The 19,299-nt window shown below is 44.6% G+C and overlaps 1 protein-coding gene across 2 annotated transcripts; it reads right to left on the bottom strand.

The window, feature by feature from the left end:
• Positions 1-738: 738 nt before the first annotated feature.
• tbce (tubulin folding cofactor E) lies at positions 739-11,014 on the bottom strand. 2 transcript variants are annotated; one of them, XM_064317181.1, is made up of 17 exons: positions 10,867-11,014; positions 10,199-10,329; positions 8,671-8,755; positions 8,203-8,379; positions 7,700-7,785; positions 6,790-6,889; positions 6,203-6,305; positions 5,687-5,763; positions 5,357-5,452; positions 4,786-4,850; positions 4,128-4,192; positions 2,893-3,045; positions 2,413-2,566; positions 2,096-2,164; positions 1,876-1,935; positions 1,384-1,475; positions 739-1,128 (listed from the first exon to the last, which is right to left on the bottom strand). In XM_064317181.1, exons 2-17 carry the CDS (start codon positions 10,317-10,319, stop codon positions 1,033-1,035), a joined length of 1,599 nt encoding a protein of 532 aa, XP_064173251.1. In that variant the 5' UTR covers positions 10,320-10,329; positions 10,867-11,014; the 3' UTR covers positions 739-1,032. The 2 variants fall into 2 exon arrangements, with proteins under 2 accessions (XP_064173251.1, XP_064173257.1); XM_064317187.1 differs by having other exon boundaries at positions 10,199-10,306; positions 10,867-10,991.
• Positions 11,015-19,299: the final 8,285 nt, after the last annotated feature.

Genomic DNA, 19,299 nt, shown 5'->3' with positions numbered 1-19,299 from the left:
CTGTGCATTGTTAGAAAACTAAATAGCCATTGAGTTTTCTAACAATTCACACTAAAACCTGAATGATCTTGTCAGTCAGTGTGCTGCATTTGAAAGGGCAAAAGCTGAAATATCCTTTTTAAAGTCTGGCTTTTGAGAGATTATAGGCAGCATTATTTTATAATTCTTTTGCCATTTTTGAATTTACCATTTTCTGTTTTAATTTCTGCACTCAGATCATGTTATCACAAAATTATCTGTTGGCTTTGGAAAAGCTTTCCTTTCAGATGTGTTTTCAATGTGTCCCTGTGTTCACAGTTTTCTTTTGGATGTGATTGACATTGTGAGATTATTCGTTTTTTTATTTTTTAAACTTTACTTTTTTAATGTTAGTGAGAGACACTTTTTGCTTTTCTATTATAAGGAGCTAAACATATACACACTGTCATTGGTATTATTTTACTATTACGCTGCATTTCCCTGAATAGGCCACAGTGCTTCACTGAGGACTACGCAGATGATATCCAAACACTTGCTCCAGGATTGCGTAAAAACAGAATACTTTTTTTCAAAAAGTGTAACTGAGTTACACTTACATTTAAGAAGTAGTTAAGCTTCTTAGATTTGCAATATGCACAGAATGAATGCGAGCTAACTGAATTTCACTGTCTAGGTAGTATATTGTGATGGTATATTGTATTAATAATACCCACAGACACAAGGCCGCGCCTGTTTTCCATTTGAAAAAATGCACATTCAAACAGTATATATGTGAGTTTATTAATGATACACACAGCAAAGAACATTTACAATTTTAAATGCGACATATTTGCAGTTTGTGGTCAGTGGAGATTTGGAAAGGTCGTTGGGTAGTTCAGGAGAGAGTTCCCCAGGTAGATCCACACTAAGAGTTACGCAAGAAGACCTACAGGAAGCGTTCCACAGAGTAGCTGTAGCTGACCCAGACCCCTAAAATCCCCAATCTGGGCTGAGCCCTGCCTGCCCCCCGCCCGTCACAGGACAGCAGTATCCCTCGTTCCTCCATCCTGGCCCTCAGGACCAGCGAACCAGCACCACGTCCCCGTCCTCAACGGAGTAGAACTGCAGCGTCTTCAGGTCGTTATCGATCTCGATCTCCCTTCCCTCCATCTGAGAGGGAGCGAGAGGGGGAGAGAGGAAGAGAGAGAGAGAGAGACAGAGAGGGGAGAGGGGCTCAGATGTGACCCACTTCACCAATCCCCCTCCCCTTTCTCCTAGGCTAACCCCAGAGAGGACGTTGCTCCTATTGTCCCCTGTTGACAGGTCTACAAAGGTTTATAGCTGCTGGTGTAGTGAGTATAGGTGATGCCAAGCAGCCTCTTCTCCATTCATTGGAGAGACTTGTGCGTGACCCCTGACCTTTACCTTTGAGCTGGTATAGGTCAGCTTCAGCTCAGAGCCTGGAACCTTCAACAGCCGGAACAGAAGCCCTTTGACCTTCTGCACAGTCATCGAGTCTGAAACAAAGACCATCAAACAGACAATACAATTAATATACAGCACTCGAACCCTAGCCCCAGCCCTGACCCTGGAGTCTTCAACAGCCAGAACAGAAGCCCTTTAACCTTCTGTTAACCTTATCAAAGAGACAATACAGTTTACATACTGCATTCTACATTCTATAAAAATCATACTGCATTACACTTAATATAATATATTTTTTTATACTGGGGAAAAATATATATTTCACAATATTTAAAATACGTACATTGCAAATCTGAAAGTGGCAATAACTTGTGTATTTGTTCATATACTCTCGCGTGTTGCAGTGTATATATTTTAAACATGTTTTATATTACAGGACCCAGGCCCTGTGAGAGGGTGGAGCCACTCCTGAGGGTCCAGCCCTGGTTTTACCTGGAAGCTTCTTCTCGACGGGCTTCCTGTGGGCCTCGTCTGGACACACGAACGTCACGGCTGAGGAGGGAGACAGGAGGAAGGAAATGTGAGCGATACCACAACTGGGTTGGTTACCACTGGCCTAGAGGCTGGGCTGGACCATCTGTTTTTATTTGGGGGCAAGGGGCTAGGGTCCAGATAGGGGACAGAGGGGTTGATGGGATGTAGGAGGACTTACTCAGTAACTGATTTTTCAGGGCGAACGGTTTCTGCTTCTTTAGCTCCCCCTCCTCTGGTGCGCCGTATTCTATGAGAGAGAGAGAGAGAGAGAGAGACAGAGTGTGTGAAAGATGTAGAGAGAGAAAGAGAGGGAGAGAGGAAGGAGGGTACGTGAGTGAGGAAGGGGGAAAGAAAGCGAGGGAGAGAGAGAGTGAGAGATTGTTTGAGAGAGAAACAGAGAGAAGCGAGTGCTTTCAAATGCGACCGGCACTTGAAGGGTCGTAGTACAGCATTTTCCAAATGCATTTGAATTTGACCGAGACGCTGGACACTCACTCTGAATGAGGGTCTGGTAGCGGGGGTGCTGCGCGGTGAATTCAGCGCTGGGTAGGTCCAGCGCTGAGTCGCGGTTTCCCCCGGACTCCAGCCACTTGACCCCGAACATCTTACAGTAGTCCAGCTCCGCCCCCTTCCTCTCCTCCGGAACGATCTGGGAATAACGACGGAACGACCTGACCTTTCTGGAATATCAGGACTGCAAGAAGGAAGTAATTGCTGCTTTTATCGGGACTACAGCAGTGAGAGAGACCGGTGGGAGAGCCGACTGCAGGGCAAATTCTGCTTCAGACAAGCTGTGTGTATTTGTATTTGTGAGTATAGGGGTTAGTACTGGTGTGAGTATAGGGATTAGTATGGGCTTAGTATAGGGGTCAGTATTGGTGTTAGAGTAGGGGTTATTAGGGGGTTTAGTATTGGGGTCAGTATCGTGGTCAGGGTTTAGTCCAGGGGTTAAGTATAAGCGGGGCGTGGCCGTACCTTCATGCCGTCGAGCACCTGCAGCTGGGCGATTCGGGCGATGAGGATCTGCCGGGCCGTCTCCCGGCTCGTCTCCCCGCTCAGCAGGGGGTTCCTGCCCACGGACAGCTGCCTCAGGCTGGCCAGCTTGTCCAGCTCGCTCACCACCCACCACTGCAGACAGGGGGCGCTGCAGTGAGCTCCTCCATCTCTCAGACGCGGCAGCGTCCCCTGCCTTTTAGTGCACTTCAGCACTACATTACATTACAAGCACTTGGCGCTTAAGTGCTTCATTTAAGCCACTGATTGGCTAGACTCCACACGCCTCGTTTCCAAGGCATGAATCAGCCTCTGATTGGAGGGAAAACCACAGAAACTGCAGAGAGTGCGGCCCCCTGGGACTGAGGTTTGGGATCCCTGTGAACGACGTGAGTGCCACACCCAGCAGTGCCTCTCTTTGCATGCTGAAATGGTCACTCCCTCGTTTGAGATCGTGCTTTCCTTCTCACCGTCGCACGAGTGACAGTTACATAAAGATGGTCGTTCTTTACGGCTTAACGGCCTTCATCTTTTTTAAATGTGTTCTTTAATTACAAATTAAGGGTCGTTAAAAACTCCGTATGCTGCTACTCCCATGCCGGTCTGAGGATGGCCAGAAGCCAGAATTGATCTGATTTTAAACCTGAGGTGTAAGATGCAAAAAAAAAACAGTTGTGTTCTTGGGCGACGACAAAGAAACAGGTGAGAATCACACTTGCACTCGTCCATGTCCATTCTGTATCAGTCTAGAGCAGGGTTCTCAAACTCCAGTCCTGGAGGGCCGCAGTCTCTGCTGGTTTAACTCCAGTCCTGGAGGGCAGCAGTGTCTGCTGGTTTGTCTGATTAACCATCAATTAGCAGCCAATTTAGGCCTCAGAACTTCAGTCAATCGGTGACTTAATTTAAGCACTTAAGTGCAGCAACACATCAAACCCAGCCGATACAGCAGCCCTCCAGGACCTGAAACTGAGATCCCTCGGCTAGAATATGTGCTGCTTTTGGGGGAAAAAAAGCACTGGTTTGAGTGCTAACATCAGATCATTTAGAAACACTCATAACAGAACTGCCAAAAAGGTCACCTACATGTTTTTCCCTCAATGTACACATAACAACCAGGAAAATTCTGTCTTCACTGTTTTTATTTTACATTCAAAAATACGAGCTAATCTTCGCACGAACCAACAAGCTGCGTAGATGAATAATGTTCACAACGTTACCTCTGCGATCTTGTTGTCCTTGAGTACGAGGGTCTTCAGTGCAGGGAACATTGAGGTTTTGAATCCTTAAAATAAATGTAAATATAATCTCATCTCAGAACACTAAATATGTCATACCAGCTAGGGGTTATGATTCAGAGTAACGATTTGCTATAAACATCCCGATAAAAGGATAAACTAATAAACAATAAAAGCGACAGTTATTATGGACATTAGTCAAAGTGGGAATACGGTATTTCCCAAGCATTTTTATAACCATGGCGGGTCCCTTTTTAAAAGTAATTTTATTGGTTTTGGTAATTTTATTTATTTTATTGGTTGCCAAGAAGCATTTCACAAGAAGAGTCACACACTTTAAGAAACCTGGAGCCTGTATCATGAAGCAGGATTACTCAGTTAGCTGGGTAACTGTGCAGAGTAAAACCCAGAACAGCTCTTTTTACTTCACTCCATGTTCCAGATTTGGGAGGGTTCCGGGTTTTTCTCAATGCAGTTATCCAGATAAGCTCAGTAATCCTGCTTTCCCGAAACAGGGCCCCTGCTTCATGGTACAGGACCCAGCAGTAACAGCACACAATAATCACACAGAATGTAAACTGGCCAAAATGTGAATGTAGCAGTTATTAAGTGCTGGCAGAAGTATGAAGAGCTGTTTTACCTGGGCCTACGTCTTCAAACTGTATGGAGGACAGACCCGTGTCGGACAAATTAAGATTTTCCAATCTGCAACATAAAAAAAAAAGATTTTTCTTTGCATTTGTTATCTGGTATGAAAAAAACAGGTACATCGCGACAGGCGACGCGCTGCTGACTTCGGCTTTCAGATCTCCGTTCTGTGGGCTGAAGTTCTGCTCCGGAGAGCAGCAGCGAGAGGGACCGGGTTTATGAGACGCTCTGGCGTTGCTGACGTAGGAAGGCCTGACAGAGGCGCATAAAGTGGCACAGAGCGCTCTTTAAATAACAGCAGCCCGCTCCGTTCGCGCATTTAAATCAGCCTCCGGCAGCCAGGAACGCGTCTCCAAGGACGATGCGGAGGAAATTAGCACTACAGCTTTTTCTATTTTTTTTTTTTTTTTTTTTGACAGCCTTTCAATTGCTTCAACTCCTTAGTTCCAGGAAGTAGATGATCTCAGTATCACATTAGTTTTTGTCTATTGGAGAACAAGCAAAAATGTTATGGATGAGACTTAAAATCACACACACACTGAGCCAGTAAAGAGCAAACTTACCGGGGTAGTTCCCCAATTTTTATTACTTCACTTCCGTCAGCCAAAGGGTTGCTGGACAGGTCTAAGACTGTCAAGGACTGCAGCACATTGACCGGCCTACACAAAAAGGCACAGATAAACACCAGGTTTCCTTCATTCTGAAACTATTTTCATTCACAATAATTATTTGGGCATTTGTGCCTTATGCAACTTACACTTAAGTATCTAACTTGACCAGGGACTTGAACCTACAACCTCTGAGTTGCAGGCCCAGCTCCCTAACCACTACACTACACAGCCACCCCGAACCAGAGAGAAATATAGGTCTGGAGCCATTAGCTGACCGCTTACTTCTGCAGTTCAGTGATGGAATTGCCAAAGAGGTAGAGCTCTTCCAGCTCGGGCCACATGAGGGCGCACTCGAGCAACTGCACAGAGATGAGGGGGGGGAGAGATGGGTCACAAGGCTTTGCTTTCAACCATGTCTTCTTATTGCCAGAATAAATATAGTTTATGTAAATATTAGGAACTGGTCATTTCTGGCATCCAGCACACTAATATAAACAATATGTGATATGTAATATGACGGAAGGCCAAAAGGCATTAAACAAGAGCTTTGGCATCAGTGACTGCCTTCCTGACTGCAACTGAGCTTGTGAACACAAGTTTCAGGACTGCATAAGTACATGGGAGAAGCAAAGGGAGATTCAAACACAATGACAATCATAAACTCTCAGTAGATGAAATAAGACAACAATTTACATGCACAAAGAAAGGGAACTTAAGGGAATAAATATTTGGGCCAGGTTTGGAAGTAAACCTTGGGGTCAATTAATTATAGAATAACAGCGAGTGGGCAGAACAAACCTCAGGCCAGGAGAGGGCACAGCTGTTGAGGGCAAGGACCTTCAGCTTGGAAAACGCTGGCATCAAAGAGGCGGGGTCAGCGGGTAGGCGGAGTCTGTTGTGTCTAAAGGTGAGAAAACAGACAAAAGTAGTCAGTCCTTCACCGACTGTAAATCCCTGTACAAAAGGTGGCACTAGATGTTGACCTCACAGCCGATACTGTATATATAACAGAGTTCTTTAAATACTTCTTTCTGGCAGTCAGATCCAGTTTAACAGTGGTTCGTATGAGCCAACACAGTTCCCACGTACTATTTATGAAACAATGTATGTGTAATATACATTTTAACGTGTGTTAAAAAAATAGATGTCTTCTTAAAACATGAACAGCTGCTACTTATTATTCTGTCCCTAGAGGGCGCTGTGTGGGCACTTGCGCACATGCAGACCTGGACTTAGTCACAATAATGCTTATTTTTTTTGCCCCTTTCGTGATCAAAGTGCCATGTTTAAGTTTGTAGCAAGCTGCATTTGGCCCCTGGGCCGTCTGTTAAACAGCCCTCAATGTGTGTGAACCGAGGTGGGGGGAGGGGACCCTGAGAACCGACCCCAGGTTGAGTTCACGTAGCTGGGCCAGCTGCTGGGTGACGCGCGCCGCATCCTCCCAGGAGCTCAGGAGACTCTCGGACAGGTTCAGCGTGAGGATGTCTGGGGTGAGAGAGCGTTAAGGCCAGTCCGCGCGGCGCGAGCTTCGTTCAGGAGCCACCTCGCGGGGGAAGCGCAGGCGGAGTTCAGAGAGACGTGGGGTTTACATTACATTACATTACAGGCATTTGGCAGACGCTCTTATCCAGAGCGACGTACAACAAAGTGTATAACCATAACCAGAAACAAGTATGACGAAACCCCTAGAGAGAAGTACCGGTCCAAGTACAGGGAACAACCGCATAGTTCAACTTGGACCCTGGTGGTTAAACTGATTAACACTAACAACGAGAACGGCAACAACGCAATCTATGGAAAAATAAAAATAAATAAAAATACAAGTAGTCGTTAAGACTGGCGCATCAACTAAGTCACCTATTAAACAGCTGCCTAGTTACACCCCTAAGTTTAGTCATTTACAGGGGGGGAAGGGAGGGATGGGGAGAGGTGCAGCCTGAAGAGGTGGGTCTTCAGTCGTCGTTTGAAATGGGTCACAGTCTCAGCTGTTCTGACCTCCACAGGGAGGTCATTCCACCATCGTGGGGCCAGAACAGACAGGGTTTAGCACGCGACCAAACGGCCACTACAGAATGTGATGTCACCCCTGGAGAAGCTATAAAAGCACCTATAACCCTTTGAAGAGTAGGTTTTTTTTTCTAAATTCTAAGACAGAATAAACGGTAGGAACAAAAAGTTCTGCATTCCATCCTAGAAAAGAGGAAAAAACCCGAAGTCTTAACCTAACGAACGAAGAGAATATGAGGTGATAACGACAGCAAATTTAATGGAGCAGCAGAGGAAAGCAAAGGATACTGGGACACGTCTGTTGGATTTCATCGCCAGGTCCGGGGCTGCAAACTTCACATCTTGCCAGTGAGGCCTCTCTACACTTTTCTAACCTGGAGTGGCAGACATGGCAACACGGTCCATTACAAGGTGTACAGGCGACAGACGTGCATTTAACAGAAAGCAAAACTACAGAGAAAATGTCTACAAAAACTACAATTCCCACAATTCTCTGTGTGTATGTGCATGTGTTTGTGTGTGTCTGGGGTTTGCAGCTTGAAGCAAGTTTTGAATAATGACTTTTCATCTTCACATACTTTTTTAATGGTAGAGATAACCAATGGCTGCCATATATTATTTTATCAATGCCAAATTAAACTATGAATTGTTAGAGCTTGTTTTCATAACAAACTATTCAATTATATGCATTCCATTGCCCCAAAGAATATGTCACTGAACAGACCCAATGACAAACTGAAGACAGTAGGCTACTTTCTAGCTTTGCAGAATGCTTGGAAAACTGCCATTACTTCTGTTTTTCTGAGAGAGCCTCGAACCCGACCCTTTCCACCATCTTGCTGGAGATTTTCAGCTCCTCGGCGGTGAGCTGGTCCGGCTTGGTCTCGTACCGCTGCCTCATGGCCACCAGGAAATCCACGCCAAAACTGACCTTCTTGGTCCGAACAAAGGAACCGCTGGTAGGATGCCTTTGGCAAAAAAAAGAAAATCAGAGCAAAAATATTCAGCCACACATAACTCTACACACATTATTGCATAATATTATTTTTTATATAACTCACAGGGGCTCGAGAGGGCACAGGTGTACTCTGACCACAACAACACATTTGTTTTACCATTTTGTCTCCTGTTTGGAAGATTGAAATTCTTGAAAGTCTTGAAATGGGAAATGTGGCCAAATGCAAACACACACACACACGCACACACACACACACACACACACACACACGCATCCGCTCGTCTGGGCAGGTCAGGCTTACCTGCATGTGAAATAGCGCGTCCCCTCATGGTGGCCATCGTGCTTGCCTCTCTCGGGGTTGTCCCATTCCACACCCAGCCACAAACCTGCATTTACACCAGGAATGGGAAAGATTTAGGTCAGGGCTGCCCAATCCTGTTCCTGGAGATCTACCTTCCTGTAGGCTTTCACTCCAACCCTGACAAAGCACACCTCATTCAACAGCTACTGATCTCATTGAGCTGCTAGTTGGTAGAATCAGGTGTGCCAAATTAGGGCTGACCGGAAAACCTAGAGGACAGGTATAGGATTGGACAGCTCTGATTTAAGTGCTTCATCTGCTTGTGCAATTCAAACTTGGGGTGGGTGACTAAAAAATCATTGTCTCTTTAGACAAACTTGACATTTTTATATTGCAAACCCTCTTCCAGAAAAATTCAGTTTTAGAAGAAAAAAGTTTGGTAAGGTAGCTTAAACTCACTAGACATGAATGTAGCTCACAGGTGTGAAACTCCAGTCCTGGAGTTTGGAAAATCCAGGTTCAGAAATTAAACGTCCTCCCCATTTTGTTACAATCACCTGGATTTGCTAATTAGCAACATTCTTCAGCGGTAAAAGCCAATTAGCGAAATGAACTGGCTGAGTTGGCCATGGCTGGAAGAAAAACATGGCAGGACTTTCAGACCGCTGGACTTTCCACCCGCTGTATCCTGGCTGACTTTTGCCATGGAATAACAGGCAATGCCGCAGCTACCAGTTGGCCATACTTTGGGTCAGCTGCATCTAGACCACGCCTTTCTGCGGTTTGGGAGAGAAGGACGTGCGCTGCTTTACGAACGGAGAAGAAAAGAAGTATGGCACGAGTTTTTTTGTTTGTTTGTTTTTTTTCTTGTTGTGGAAAAACGATTTAGAACATTAACATGCTCGCGTGTAGGCTACAGCCTTTGGAAACACAACGTTGCTGTACAAGTTGCTTTGGAGTTACTGAGTGTATCTTCATGCTGAAAACCGCAAACCTGTTGATGTCCCTGTACCAGACGCTACAAAGACGCTTGAACGCCAAACTGCCAGAAGTAAGTACCAAAAATAACGTCGCACACAAAAATTGTCTGGGCCTATCGAAGCCATACATTAAAACTGATAACTGTATCAAGAACTCCAGAATGTGGAGTTAAGTAGACATCTAAATAAGTACCTTATCTGGGTAACTAACTAAAATAGGTCAATCTGTGCATATGCACCTAGGTCTACGAGAAAATAAAACCCAAGGGAAATGTTTGGCTTAACATACTAATAATTTTAAAGGCCACTGGTTCGTGCAAGGTATAGCTAACTAAATACATTTGGTAAGATTAATTCTCTCTGAAATTTGATTCGTTTCCTGCCATATTTAGATACAAACCTACAATGACAAGGGAAATGCCAGCATTATTGGAAATGTCAGACAACAGTCGAAGGCGAAACTAGCTTGACAGTTTTCACAACTCAACCAGACGGATACATGAGTTCATATTTGTTATCATCCCGGAGAGAGAGAGAGACGTTCTCACCTGCAGTCGGAGGCACAGTACCAACATAGCGCACTGTTCCCCTCTCTCCGTCGCAGACGACCCGTCTCCCCACCGCATCTGGCGGGACGCTGTCGGCCATCGGGGACTCTGAAATTCTCATTGGGCAAACTCTGAGTTGGGGGACAACAGTACAGTGCAAGATGCTATAAGCAAAATTCATTTAATATCTAATAGCTTTCCACGTCAGAGCTACTCTAGCTAGGTTGTTTTAGAATGGTGTTAATTAATCGACTGAATGATATATATGATGAGATGATCTAACAGACATCCAGTGTTTCAAATGTAAATGTACAGTCGGACTGAATGAAGCCGGCAGTGGTGATTCAATTCCAAATACCCTATGCATACTTCATGTTGGGCGTGTGCTATCAGCTAGTTTGTTATTAAATGTCGGTAGATAGGCATGATGTAGCCATTACGGACAGTCTGCTGCTCCGTTAGACTTGAGGTTAGTAGCTGGCTAGCATAAACAGGTGCAATCAAACTGTCTGAGTCGTTCCAAAGCTTATGCAATACAAACGTTATTACATTTTACCTGTCATGTCAGCTGGCAAATCTCTAATGTCTGTCGTTAGCCATTTAACTGATGTTATTTCACTAACGTCTCCTTAACGAGAGAAATGTATACATCCTGAGTGAAACTTTACCTGTGTCAGAATTCCCTTCAGCACCTGACCCAGCAAGCAAAATCCAAAAGGTTCAGAAATGCGTGAGTTCGCATAGGAGAACCCTGGTCCGTGACGTCAATGTTGTGCGACGGTGTGCAGCAAGAAATAAGGCCCCCTGAAAACAAATGAATTTGCGTTTCCTTTGGTTTTCTACGTTGGTCATGATTCCAAAAAAATAGTTAGGTTTAAGTTTAACATTTACGTTAGCTACGCGACAGTTATGTAACATTGAAATGCATTCATTTATTCTTATAAGGACATTGTGTTTACTATTTTTGCAAAGGCGTAGACTATGAAAATTACATTTGATAGCTATTCACTAAGCAACAATGTGGAAAAGCGGTAATGTCTACTTTTCGTATCAACCACACATTAAAGATAACACTGGCAACATTAATCCACGGAGGGGCACTGTTTGATTGTTCCAAATGGACGATCAAGCCACAGGCTTAAACATTGGTTTGCCGACGCACCGGTGTAGATTTGACTGTTCCAACGTTAACGTTAAATGTGATGAAGCAGGCTAGCACTGATATTGAATTAGGTTACGTTTACACAGTGTTGGAATGGAATTATAAATTACAATCGCACGAATTGAAATAGTTGGGTTTTGATTTGTGATGCTTTTCGTTTGTAGTTATAACAATCTTGTGCAAGCATACAAGTCCACCCAATTTCCAAGGATAATGTCAAAGCAAGACTGGCTCCGCTGGTAAATTGATTCTGGTGCCGGTTGGGAAAGAGAATCGAATGATGGTGCGCGTAACTGCGTCCTTTTTATGTCACTACGGCCGAGAAAGCGTGTGTCATTAAATTAGACGCTATTGCGCCTATTTTACCTTTCGCATTGATGTGTATATAGACGTTCCGTTGCCATTTCCCATCGAACCAGGACAGTAGTGCTTGTTTTGAGCCCAGTGCAATTGTAGCATTGAATGTAAATGTGTGCTTTGAGTTAACCTAAGGTCGCTTTTTATTCCAGAAATGATTTGAAAGTAAAAGTGGAACGTTGAGATTCACCGTCCCCCGAGGGAATAGTCTGGTTCCAGGTGCTTTTTTTATAGTGGGTTGAATCTGACACTTGTTTCCACATCGATTACAGACATTTAAACACAAAATGCTACTGTTCCTGCCTGCTAAATTTAGCGGTGGAAGCAAATGTGCTTTTCAATTTGTAGTCTTTTAAATTTTTTGTTTGTTTTAATAAAGTCGTTGTATACATGTTCCTAAAGAGAAGGAACATATTGTAGATTTGTCTCGGCAGCTGTGCTCTTGATCCCGTTTCTTTTGTCAGGATCTCTCCCTGGAGATCGGCGATGCCGATGGGTTTCAGAGCAGAGGCTGTAAACAGTCGAGCGCCAGGAAAATTAATGAATATTAATGGTCCACTATTTGCTGCTTTTACATGTGGTGTTATATTATGTTTGTACTCCAGGGCTAGATGCATTCTCAGCAGAGAGAATTACTTTATCCACTCTGTTGTTGTTGTACACTAGGCCCCAACATTAACGGGTGTATTTTAAAGCACTAAGCACATTCTTGCATATTCAATTTAATGTAATCTGAACAGGTACTTTGTCATAAATTCCTAGTGTAGAAAATTTTATAAACATGGTTATAATAGCTTTATAACTCATGTATAATGCAAGGATACTGTAATTGCATTAGAATTCTACATAGTGAAATGTGAATGTATGTATCGCTGTGATTGCATATAAATATATAACTGGCCGAAAATGAAACTGCCTCCAGGGTAATATTGCACTGCGGTGTACATTATTATACGGTGGCTCGAGTAATGCATTATTTGAGAAGAACCGAGACTCGGCTTTGTGCCGTGAGGAAGCGCGTGCTGTGACCTGAAAGAGAACGTTTTTCACAGGCAGTGTACCTCTCCCGCTAATGCGCTAACTCAATTTACCGGACATGCGGGCTGTTATCGAGCTGATTTCCTGCAGACCAAACCGAGGACTCCGTGCCTGTCAGTCCATGTCATTTGAAACTACTCCTGCAGAAGTGAGTATCAGGAGAAGCATAGCTTGTTTCAGATTCCTTTATTTCTCATGCAGCTCTCTCCATGATGTTTGGGACAGACATATTTTGTTTTTCCTGATTTGGCTCTGCACTCAACAATTTTTGATTTGGAATCAAACAATTCGCATTAGGTTTCAGTGCACATTCTCTGCTTTTGTTAAAGGGTATTTTTATGCAAATCTGAAATTGTGGAGTGCAAAACTTTTTTTTTTTAAGGCTCTCCTAAACATTATGGGGGGCACTGTATGTTTAAGACGTCCCATTCTTCCCAGATAAAGTTGTTTGGAATAACCACAGCAAATGTACAAATGGGTAGGTTCAATTAAAGCTTTCTCTGATGTGTAATAATGAATGCCATGTAGTACTGAGCAATCCTCTAAATAAAAATAAAAATTCAGTCTGTCCTTTATACTGAGCAGATGGCCATGCCTCTCGGATATTCCAACGCTCGTCGCCGAAGTCGACCTCCCCAGCTGATGAAATTAAAATATCGTTTTTGTGGAATTGATACGTTCGGCTCCGCGGGCCACAGCCTGGACCCCGGCAGATGCTGGCGATACGTAATTCTGTATTTAATATCCTCATTTAGGCTCCGTAAAATGCAATTGACCTGAAAACGATATCCCTTCCACAGTAACGTGCACGTTGGTCCAATTCTTCCGTAAGGGACCGACCAACCGCAACATTAGACAAATATAAAAACAAATTAATGAGTAAACAAATAAATAGATGAATGAATGGAACAGTCAGAGAAAGTAGTGATACACACTACATCTGTTCCACCCTCAGACCAGAGTATGGCACAGGAGGTTGCGTTAGTGGGCAGCGAGGCCGTGGTGCCGACTGATTGGTTTGTTGGCTTTCATAATGGCCTGCTGCAGGGGGGCAGGGAGTGTGACTTGCTGAGCAATGTAGAGAGAGCTTCCCCCTTTCCCTAATCATGGCTGCATGGGGTGGGTGGGTTCTGGCATAGGCTCCACCATCATGGTTAGCCAGATGGGATTATATCATGAAGAGCAAGACTGGCGAGCCACCCTGACATGTACTTCACGGGGCAGATGTAGAAATGATCTGTGCAGGAAATTTATGTTGAGGCAGTTGTGGACCGGGTGGGGTGGGGTGGGTGGGGCGGTAGAGCAGATTGTGATTACAGACTTGGGCAAAGGGCACCTGTGATTAAAAAAAAAAAGAAAAAAACCCTAGCGCTAGTGTCGGGGAAATTATTCCGTGTTACGCCCCTCTAAGCTCCGCCCCCCGCTCCTTTCTCGTGTGAGGCGCGCACGCCGGAACCTGTGGACGTCCGCCTGGGCGCACAGAGCCTCCCCGCCGGATTGAGACCCGCTGGAGCTGACTGGCAGGGAAGTGACAGCGCGTGACACCTGTCGTCGGGTGTGCCTCGCTTCCCACGGCGTCGGCTGATTGGCCTTCGCGCCCGCCGCCGCTGACACGCGTCAGTCAGGTTTAGTGCGCCTGACGAGAGCGTCAGCGGTTCATCTTCGCACAAGCCGCTGCTGACAAATCCATTTTCTAGTTGCGTTTTTTTCCCCTCTTCCCCCCCCCACCCGCCCCCCCTCCCTCGCTGTCTGTTCACTTTCACAAGAGGCTCATCCTAAAATATATATGGGCAAAAGTGCAGTCTTGTCAATATGAATTGCTTGTATTATATGGCATTTTATATGGGTCTCAGTGAAAACCATTATGTTGGTCCACACCCCACTGGTGATTTCAGATTAACACATTTATTTTTATCTTTTAAGGCCAGATTGCGTGTGTGTGTGTGTGTCTGCCAGTAGATATAATCAAACAGAACACATGCTAACATTTTTATTCAGTGCTTACTATGCTGCCTCTAAAATAACATATGGTCTGGATTGTTTGAGGATGATTTTGGGAGCTGACTTAATTCCAGACATTCTCAGTGTGTAAATCACTGCTGGTGTTGCTTGCTTATTTATCACGTGCGTATAATGTAATCGTGGGCCTTCTGAGGCAGTAGTATAATCTGAAGTGATTTTCTAACCCATTATACTGTCACAGTTCTCCCTCTGCGAATCACCATAAAACACATTTTTTCAAATAATGTCACAGCAGGGATGAGGTAAAATGGAGCATCTTTATTCAGAGGGAAACGCAACCGACTGATTAAGTCTTTGTGGCAAAGACTTTTTTTTTTTTTTTTTTTTTTAATAAAAGCTTTACCTTCGTCACCTGGTAATGCCACAGGCCCTGCACAGAGACTGTGGTACCGAAAGACAGTGTGTGATCACACCATGGGGCAATCACATTTCAATTCAAGAAATGCACCAAAATTCATATAACTGAATGGGACCCCTCCCCCTTCCAAAAAAATAAGGACATTAATGGTTGGAACTGTTTGCCAATCAAGAAATTAAAAATTCTATTTATTTCCTGAATTTGCTGAACTGATATGGTCTGAGGCGGAGGAGTCCCACAGGTGGATATAAAAATGCGGGATCCCCATCATATAAATACATGCATAAATAGATTAAGAGATTAGCGCATTTAGATGTTTGTTCCTTGGCTGCAGTTAACCTCCAGCGGCTTGAATGCCTACACAGGGTCTGCACCACATACACCAGGCTTCAGGAATCACAGTCAGTCAATTAATCAATTAGTCAATTAATCAGTAATTAAATCACTCGATTAATTAATCATTCCATCCTTGCTTCAGGAATCAATCAACCAATCAACCAGTCAATCGTGCAATCATTCCACCCTTACTTCTGTAGACATGTTATTACAGAGCACTTTACAGTCAGTCTGGCGACTGCAGTGGCTCTTATTGCAGGAGCAGTCTGGCTGTACAGTCTCACTCGGGCGACTGCAGTGGCTCTTATTGCAGGAGCAGGCTGGCTGTGCAGTCTCACTCGGGTAGTCAGCTGGGTTCTGCAGGACGAGCGTGGAGAGGAGAGTAGGCGTCGTTTGGCGGCGTTGACGGACAGGATGGACGCTGTAGGTCAGAGCTGCCCAACCCTGTTCCTGGAGATCTACCATCCTGTAGGTTTTCACTCCAGCCCTACCAAAGCACACCCCATTCAACAGCTAGAAATCTTGTTAAGCTGCTAATTAGTAGAGTCAGGTATGGGGAATTATGGTTGAAATGAAAAGCTACAGGATGGTAGATCTCCAGGAACAGGGTTGGGCAGCCCTGCTTGTTCACAGTGTGTAGGCCCCTTGGGGGAGCCACACAGCAGCAGACCAGAGCCGTCTTCCATCTTGTCGATCACCAGGCTGCCGTTGCGCTGCATCTGCGTCACCTGGACAGCTTCCTGCGCACACTCACCTGCGCAAACACAGGAGGAGAGAACACAAGGTGAACGGAGGGTCCAGGGTCCTAAAGCTGCGTCAAAAGCCCCGGGCTCAAAACTCCTGACCTGAGCTACAAGCCTGTCAGACCCAGGTCAGGTACGTCCTTTAAAATGCTTTAACCCTGCAGACCCCAATGAAATTTCCTCAGAGTAGGAATAGTATAAATTACAATTTTCACCTACATTCAGAAAAAAAAATCATTTTTCATATGATTATATGTTTTTGTTTACAACCTGCTGTTAAATTTTTAGTGATCTGCAGGAATGTTTTGAAATTTTACCAGCTTGAAAAAATACAAAATTAATTATTTATAATGCATATTTGACCAAATTTCAAAAAATTAGAATCGATTGTCAAACGTGGATAATGAGTTATGCAGACCATAAAGCATTCTTAATTAAAAAAATTCTAGTACACTGAGAATCACAGCACTCGGTGGATTAAATTTTTACAAAAACGGTTTGGAAAATGTTTGACATATGTTACAAAGAAACAGAATGAGACAGAATGCATTTTTCCAGCTTAGTGCCAAACCCAGATATTATTTATTCAGCGGTTACGGCTCGCAGACACGGAAGCCCTCAGCGAGCAATTTGTGGTGAACTTTTCAAGGACTGGGAGGTCGCCGTGGCGGTCATTCCCCTCCACCACCAGCAGAGGGCCGCAGCTGCGCGTGAAGTCATTAGCGCGCGCCGCCTGCGCTGCTCGGTGGAACCGCAGCTTCTGCCATATTGTGTTTGTGTAGCGGAGCGTCCCGACTGGGGGCTTGTTCGGCGCTCTCTAAACTCCGAGAATCACTTGGGGGAAAGCAGAGGGAACAGAAATTGACTTGACAGAGGGAAGAAAATGCATGAGGGAAAGCCCCAGAGTTGAAATAACCACTCTGTGCAGGCTGCATTTCTGGGCTCAGTCTCAGTGAGAAGAAACTGCAGTAATTAAACTCTTAGCCACCCAGCAGCACCAGAACCTCTCTCCAGTGAGCTCATACAGCAGCACCAGAACCTCTCTCCAGCAGGCTTGTCATGATGCTAGCATCAGTGCTGAACCACAGCCAGGCAGAATAACAAGACAATACGTCAACTGCCACTCTAGTACACAAGACAGTACAACTACTGCCACTCTAGTACACAACCATATGCCTACTGCAGCTATAGTACAAGAGACAATACACATACTACCATTGAGGACACTGAGCAGATTTTTTCATGTCCATTTCAAAAGCCCGTATTTCATTTCATTCTTTAGTGAGGACATCAGTTGCAATTCATTTAGGAGGGGAATGAATGATCTTCAATACATCTCAAATGTAATTACCACTGTAGCACAGCAGACAATACAGCTAATGCCACCCGAATCAGTAGACAGTAAAAGCAGCACTTCTCACTAGAACACATGAAAGAATGCAGTCTGTGCAGCATAGAACACTAGAACTACAAAGTGGCTAGCACCTCCAACGCACTAGAACACAGGGGGTCCCTGAGAGCAATCCCCCTCCTCGCATACACGCCCCTGATCGTTCTGGAGCTAAACAGCCATCACCATCCACAAGCACATAAGTATCCAGGCCAGAAAGACAACACACACACACACACACACACACACACACACACACACACACGGGCACTCAAGCAAACACACCCACATCCACACACACACACGGATGTGATTTTGTCCTAATTAGTGTGGAAATGGCCCTAAATAAACCCAGCCAGAAGCAGAGGATTTGGGATTTGGGATTTGGGTTGGCCTATCTCATAAGCTGCCCACACATCTGGAATTTTAGCTGTTAGAGGCACCCAGAAAATGTTTATTTCCTGATTATACAGAAACAAAAAATCCTTGGAATTTTGGGTTGTCGCTTTCACTGCATATTCAAGCGATTGAAACGAGCGGCGGGATTTACTGTAGCTCCAAACGTGCTACAGGTGATCAGTTACACAACAGAGGGTGCAAGTCTTTCATTGATAAAATTGTCACAGATTGTCATTGATTCAAAAAATATGGTATCGGGGGGGGGTGGGACCAAATCAAGCATAATTAAGAGCACACCTGCCAAGAATCAATCCACTTTTTACCACAAATAAAGCTGTCACAGTAGAACCTTTACTGCGCATCTGCAAGGGACCATGTGAAAATGTTGCACACTGCACAAAAACGTTGCTTTCCCCCCCCTCATAAAAAGGAAATGAAAATGATTACAGCCGATTTGCTGTAATGTAGGCTCCTTGTCAGCACAGCGCTACCAAAGTAATTGCAACCGAAAGCAAATAAATATAATAAAGCGCTGCAGAAAAAATACCGCCATCTGGGACGCATTGCGAAAGCGACGCTTCCGCAAAAGAGTCATTAAGGCGCCAACACCGAAAAAAAAAATAACAATCTTCGCCTCGCTTCGCTGCTCTTCCTCTTTTGTCGTCTCGGTCGCTGTCATCAGAACCCGCTTTCGTTTTCCGGAAGCGGCCGCAAAAAGCCAAAACCTCCGCTCTCCGCTTAACTCACCAGAACAGGCCCGATTGATTCACACGGGACGTTTCCATTAAGGAGAAATAATGGGGTGCTTGGACTTGTCCTCAAAGCATTCGTACCTAACTAGACTTCAGTGCCCTGCAAAGTATTGTTGGCTAATATACGGCGATATGGATGGGGGGATGGGGGGATTCCAGTTTACAACACCTTGATGTTGATGTCAGCGAAACTAATCTGATCAATTGGACCATTCGAGCTGGAGTGTGTGTGTAATTCGGGTGATTATTGTGCACCAGATAGACAGGGCCCTGTATATATATTTACACACAAACACACGCACACAGTGAGAGGCGTTCCCTTAGACTCTGGGGAAGTATAAAGCCAAGACTCTCTCTTTCTCTTTTTCTCTCTCTCTCTTTTTTGTGAGGTGGGCTGTGTAGTGCAATTTATTTTTAACTTAGTTTCTACCTGACAATGATAGCAGTTGCAATGTGTTCTCTCTTGTGAACATGCTGTGATGAACTGGATTACATGAACAAAAAATTAATAAAGGAGTTTAAAATCTCAAATCTCTCTCTCTCT

The sequence above is a fragment of the Anguilla rostrata genome, chromosome 2 (genome assembly GCF_018555375.3).
Source record: "Anguilla rostrata isolate EN2019 chromosome 2, ASM1855537v3, whole genome shotgun sequence".
Taxonomy (NCBI): Eukaryota; Metazoa; Chordata; class Actinopteri; order Anguilliformes; family Anguillidae; genus Anguilla; species Anguilla rostrata.
The sequence above is the reverse complement of the archived record's forward strand: the minus strand, read 5'-3'. Positions and strand labels throughout refer to the sequence as shown.

What these genes read in the sequence shown, in the direction of transcription:
- tbce (XM_064317181.1), bottom strand. Translation starts at nt 10,319, where the DNA reads ATGAGAATTTCAGAGTCCCCGATGGCCGACAGCGTCCCGCCAGATGCG. An exon ending in TCCATCACTGAACTGCAGAA is followed by an intron (nt 5,453 to 5,686) that starts GTAAGCGGTCAG and finishes CTTTTTGTGTAG; the next exon opens with GCCGGTCAATGTGCTGCAGT. An exon ending in CGTCGAGAAGAAGCTTCCAG is followed by an intron (nt 1,476 to 1,875) that starts GTAAAACCAGGG and finishes TCTTTGTTTCAG; the next exon opens with ACTCGATGACTGTGCAGAAG.